This window comes from Cornus florida, unplaced genomic scaffold, assembly GCF_030987335.1.
Source record: "Cornus florida cultivar Cherokee Brave unplaced genomic scaffold, ASM3098733v1 CherokeeBrave_3.0.0_Hap2_Chr07, whole genome shotgun sequence".
In the NCBI taxonomy this organism is placed as follows: domain Eukaryota; kingdom Viridiplantae; phylum Streptophyta; class Magnoliopsida; order Cornales; family Cornaceae; genus Cornus; species Cornus florida.
This window is the reverse complement of record NW_026775577.1, coordinates 31337492-31343593: the sequence shown is the minus strand read 5'-3', so window position 1 is coordinate 31343593 and position 6102 is coordinate 31337492. Positions and strand designations below refer to the sequence as shown.

Sequence of the window (6102 nt, the reverse complement as noted above, 5' to 3'; positions counted from 1 at the left end):
TAAAGGGTAATGTTAACTGTTCACATGTTTTAAGACTCTGTTTGGCTTGTAAATATCACCAAGGGATGTTATTGTTCCAAAACTGGCTAAGTTTAATCTGAGTGTCATTTACCCTTAAATATATTATAAGGGTGTTTTTTGAACTTTAACTTATAAGCTATTGTCATTTTTAATCTTTAGATCTTGACGATTATGTTTAGTTGAGATCGTAATTTGATGGCGATTTGAATAGTTTGATGACAGTAGGTGATTAAATACACATTTATTTATTTTTCAATAAAGATTGAACACTATTTGTTACTATGTAAAAAATTATATATATATATATAGATGTAGATACATATTTGTATATATTTATTGCAAATTTTAAAGGGTTTTTTATTTTTTATTTTTTATTTTTTTTTATAGTTAAAAGTTTAAAGTTTTAAAAAATTAAATGTATATTTGTTTTTGTATATAATGAAATACATATCTTTAGTTAAATTTTTTAATTATATATTATATGAAAAATTATAACTATATTAAAATTTAATTGAATATAATTTTTTCTTTTTTATAACTATCATATGATATGTATATTAATCTAATAAGAACAAATATTTTTTTTGAAATGTATATATTTTTAATCTCCATTTAACCAGTAAATATATATATATATATATATATATATATATATATGTATAAACTTTTTAACTGAAACTTAAAATTCTAAACTCAAACAAATAATACATTGTTAGAAAATATGTAAAAATTATTTTTTTAAAAAAGTGAGAAAATTTTTAATAATGAATTAAAAATAATTAAGATTAATTTTACTCACACCCCTTCAAGTTTGAACCAATATCACCTTCAAATATCTTTCGAAAATAACTATCACTTAGACCCAATTTTATTTTTCCCATTAAAATCTCTATTAAACACATGAAAAGAGACAACTTTCCTCTAATTTTTTAATCTCATTTATTTCAAACAATTAAGTTACTTAAATGACCATTGTATCCTTACACCTACCTATCACCACCACCCCCATTTGAAGCACCAACGACAAAACAACAATCTAACGAAGAAAAGATAAAGAGAAAGAGAGCTAATGAAGAAAAGAGAAAGTGTGAATGATATGGTGTTTAATACATTCAATGGAGGTCAATGTGCCACCTAATTCAGAACGGTATCAAGTCTGCTAACAACTTTTATTACGGGTCCGATGACTTTGTATACAGCATCCATATCAACTTCAAATAGGGGGCGCTTCAGTACATATTTCTTGAAAGACTAAAACGTTCCGAGAACAGGATGAAATTTGGAGGCACCATCAATTATCTTCATTAAAACTACTGAAACATAATAAGTAAAACCTCGTCATTCATTATGACAATCATTTTATCTTTTTCATGAATGGGGTCTTGACAAGCATCCACATCAACTTCAAATGGGGGCGCTTCAGTACATATTTCTTGAAAGACTAAAACGTTCCGAGAACAAGATGAAATTTGGAGGCACCGTCAATTATCTTCATTAAAACTACTGAAACATAATAAGTAAAACTTCGTCATTCATTATGACAATCATTTTATCCTTTTTCATGAATGGGGTCTTAACAAGCTGCAGGTCCTCTGGAATAAATTTCAAACGTCTCAAAAAATCAATGCAAGCTCCGGCAACGGCACCTCTGGTCGTCATCATCTGTATTAGCAACATTGAAGATAAACAAACACAATAATGTAAATAAAAAACAATCAAAACAAAATGAACATATAAAAGAAAATTTTGATTATTGAAAGCAAGCTAATGAAGAAAAGAGAAAAGAGAGAGCTGATGATGAAGAAGAAGAAAAGCAATCAAAACAAAATAAGCATATAATGAAAAATGTTATAATTATAATTTCAAATTGCCTATGTTACACTTGCAAGTGGAGTGAGTGACGGTGGTGCTACGATGGATTCAAGCTGGAGAATTTGGTTGAGAAAAGAAAAAGCTTTGGTTAGTCTATTAAGGACATTTTGAACTCATTAGTGACATCAAAGCTCAAAGAATCAATTTTTCTCCACTGTAAATGTGATTATTTTGGGGCTGGAGGTACTTCGTTAGAAAAGCAACCAAAGCTCTATTTTAAAGCTCGTCGATCATTTAGTTAGATGGAGCATTGGACACTCAATTCCCTTATTTTTCCCTCTGCCGAATCAGTCTCGCACCATTGCCCGAACAATGCACGCACCTTCGTCGACGATCTATATAATCAATCAAATTCTACATCTCCAAATTTGTCATCATAATTTTTGATTGCTGGAACAGTTCTTGCTAAACTATAAGTTCAATCTCCCCGATTCAATCCGTGCTCACCCGCTCAGTTCGCGTCTCGCCGGGCACGATAGTTCTTGCTTCTTGCTATTCCGTGCTCACTGTTCACATCCTTGTCATAACAACTCTCTACTATTAATCGTCATGCAGCTCCGCTCATATATATATATTAGTCTTTCAATATAATTTGTAGGTTAAAGAACTATTTTGACAAAATCAAAGAATATTTAAGTCATTTTACATCAGCTCATAACGGTTCAAGTAACGATTAAAGTGTGAGTAAAAAATAAAACAAAGGTTTATAATGTGAGTGATAATTATTTTCAAAAGATGCTTGAAAGTGATTTTTGACCAAACCTGAAAAGGTGTGAGTAAAATTAACCTAAATAATTAATGTACACATAACACACATATACTATAAAATTATTAACATACACATCCCATGAACATTTTTGGAAGAACAAAAAAGAAAAACAAAAATTACAACATTTTACTTTATGTCAAAATTCTAATTAAAGAGTGTTTCCACACAATGCTTAAAGAATAACGGAGTTTTTAGTACACTTTTTAAAATAGGGGATAAAAGTGTGTAAAATAGGAAGTGACAAAGTATAACAATACGAGTAACCCCATTTTCCATTAATGTAGTAATACCTTCGTGGATCACATACGCCTGATCAGGTGACACTATGTTTGAGTAAGCTCTCTTTTGCTCGGAATCAACACCTTCTTGCCTCTGTACTCCTTTGATCATATAAAAATTATTTTGTGATGACACTTAGACCATTTTCACCAACTTACACAATCCATTAAATTTTAGTAGTATTAATAATGTGATAGTCGAGCTACTACACCATGTTCGATTAACCGTTTCTTCCTCGGGATAGCTAGGCGAAGCCCAGATGTGTATTGCACGAGCGACCAAGGATCCGGCGGCAGCAAACGGAGAGACCACCGATGAGAGGAGGTTGGTGAGGAAAAGGGTTGAAGTGGTGGCTCAGTTTGCGAAGCCACGCCTAGAGATGGCCATGGAGGGAGGAAAGGTGGGGATGGATGGAGTAACCACTCAATTAGACGTTTGATACGAAGGGGGTTGATGGAAGGGAGGTTCAAGGAACATGGAGGGAGGAAAAGTGGCGATGGATGGAGTAACCACTCAATCAAACGTTTGATATAAAGGGGGTTGATGGAAGGGAGGTTCGAGGAACGGGTTTTTTTTACAATGAAATGAGAGAGAGCCATTTTTGGAGTTTTTGTGTTCTCAGAAACAGATTAGAGAGAGAGACGGGTTTGAGAGAAAAACAGAGAGAAGGTGGTCTGTGTGCAGTCTGCAGGAGAATTAGGGGTTCAAGAGGAAGAGACAGAGGGTGGTCTACGTGCGGTGTGCAAGAGTATTATTGGTTAACGTGTATCTGAGCTATCCACCGTCGGATACTCACTCTTGATTTTGTGTACATGAAGAAGAAAAAATAAATCAAAAATGAATTTTTTTTTTTCAAAAAGAGAGTTTTTATTATAGTAATGTGCTAATAAAGTACATTTGATAAGATAAGTACTATATATAAATATTACTACTAGAAAAATAAAAAGGAAACATTACCTATTTGCATTAAATTGTTAATAATAAATTCGTACCCATTAACAAATAGATTTTAATCCAAAAAATTCTAATATATGCCGCCACTGCACAATTAGAAAAAATGAATGAGAATATGGTATTATATTAATATTAGTATTTAAAAGAATTTAATTATTATTTACCTAATAAGTTAAGGGTTCATAAAGAGGAAACGCAGGCCGTTCTTGCTGAGTTACAAAAAAGGAAATCTTTGGTTAGTCAAATCTGGAAATTTTCCATTGGTGGGGTAATGAAACTTGTATTTTCCACTAATAATCAACAGCAAAAACAAAAATAATTTACAAAAAAATCTTAAAAATAGATCCACCAGATAAAAAAATTGGAACTGCACACTTTTACTCACATTGAGCCTCATGGGGGATTAGACATGTTTAATAAAATGTAAAAGTCAAAATATTATGAAATATATGAAAGAGTCTTTCAATCATCCCATATTTGATTTATATATATATATATATACACACACACACATATATTTGAAAGGTTTTATTATAATATTTTGTCGTACAAAATCAACTCAACACACTAACAATTCTATTAATATAAATTCAACAAGATATTTTATGAGCAATAAATTCTAATAAAACAAATAAATTATTATATACCTTTACCGATACAGCTCAATCCAATTATTTTCCTCTCACAAGAAACAAACCTAATCTGCATTCAAAAGAAACTTTGTCACATAAAAATTTCAGAGCTTACGAGTAAATAATCATAAATAACATAGGACACACTTCAAATACAAAACTTATCAAGGAATACAAATAAGAGATCAACCAACAAATAATGTTTAAGAACCCACAAATGACTATAAAGAGAGCAAATGCTTATAATATGGAGTTGTAATCATGTAATACAATCATCCCAAATAAAAATAAGGAAAAATTACTATAAATAGAATGAGAGAAAAGATAATTACCGGCTCTACTAGATGAAAAGCAGAGAGAGCAAATGAATGCTTGAACAAGTGAACCATGAGGGTAGAGAGAGAGATCGAGAATTTTAGAGAGAGAAAATGTGGTAGTGGTCCGAATTTTAGAGAGAAAGTTAATGCAAGAGAGGAGTATCGATATTGAAAGGAGGGTGTTGCGTCTTCACTCTTCATAAAGGTTGGGGGTTATACCCATATTTATAAGTGGCATTGAGAGATTTTTTAGAAATAAAACTAAAAAAAAAAAAAAAAAGTTCTAAATTTAAAGATAGAGAACAGATTATGGACGTTAATGGTCTTTATTTACTTTTCTAGGATATAGATGGATACCTTGGTAAACTTCAGATCTGCTTTAACGGAGAGTAACACCGGCTTTCTCGTCGGACCACCTCCTTTCTTTGCCTTACCACGGATCTTCATTTCCTTGCACCCAAAAGACGAGAGAGAGGGAAAGGAAAAACAAAGGACCTTCTATGGAAACAAACATATCAATCCATCAGAAATGGGGTGTGCTTTCTTATTCATCGTTGGATTAGGGACTAATCGACGGCTGTGGATGGGTAGATTGGTGATTCGTGTGCTCCGAAATGAACCAATCAGATGCAAGGATGTGAATAATAAATTACAATGGCGATAATAACCCTCCAAAAATGCATTATATGAAATGTAGGGGACTACCTGCATTTATTTATTTTCCCAATATTAAAAAAATAGTGAATAAAGATTGTGATTAGAAATACATCATTAAAGTAAGGCTTACTATGTTCCGACATTCCTTCAAATTTGTCTTTATTATTCACGGATTAAATTAGTGAAAAAATAAGCTCAACCCTCCCCTTATGTTTGATTAATTTTGTTCTGACACTCCTTTCATTAATTATTAAAAAAATCAAAAGTCAATTAATTAAAAAAATATAATCTACAAAATAATAAATGATAAGATGCAAGTTTGGATATTTATTTTGAAACTTCAATAAAAATTTATTTATGACACGTATAGTTAAACGGGTTGAACTAATCAATCCAAACACAACACAATTAATTAAACGGGTTAATCGTGTTGACTCGTTACAACCCAAATATGTTTAAGGTCAATCCAAACTCGTTTAACTCGTGTTGTGTTGGCGGGTCGTGTCAAACTTTACCGCCCTAGGTGTGGCCACCCTCCTAGTTTTAGTGAGAGAAAGATAGTGGTGTGAGAGTGTCTCCAATGCTCTCTCAAATGTCCTCT

At 31.8% G+C, this 6102-nt stretch overlaps 1 protein-coding gene across 5 annotated transcripts; it reads right to left on the bottom strand.

Annotated features, from left to right (window-relative positions):
• Nucleotides 1-1091: 1091 nt before the first annotated feature.
• Nucleotides 1092-5351, bottom strand: LOC132266949 (uncharacterized). Of its 5 annotated transcripts, none has more exons than XM_059767969.1 (4): nt 4860-5072; nt 4543-4597; nt 2953-3042; nt 1092-1683 (listed from the first exon to the last, which is right to left on the bottom strand). In XM_059767969.1, the coding sequence occupies exons 1-4, from the start codon at nt 5043-5045 to the stop codon at nt 1643-1645; spliced, it is 372 nt and encodes a 123-aa protein (XP_059623952.1). In that variant the 5' UTR covers nt 5046-5072; the 3' UTR covers nt 1092-1642. The 5 variants fall into 5 exon arrangements, 2 of the variants coding, with proteins under 2 accessions (XP_059623952.1, XP_059623953.1); XR_009468780.1 differs by lacking the exons at nt 2953-3042; nt 4860-5072 and adding exons at nt 4060-4104; nt 5202-5351 and having other exon boundaries at nt 1563-1683; XM_059767970.1 differs by lacking the exon at nt 4860-5072 and adding an exon at nt 5202-5351 and having other exon boundaries at nt 1563-1683.
• Nucleotides 5352-6102: the final 751 nt, after the last annotated feature.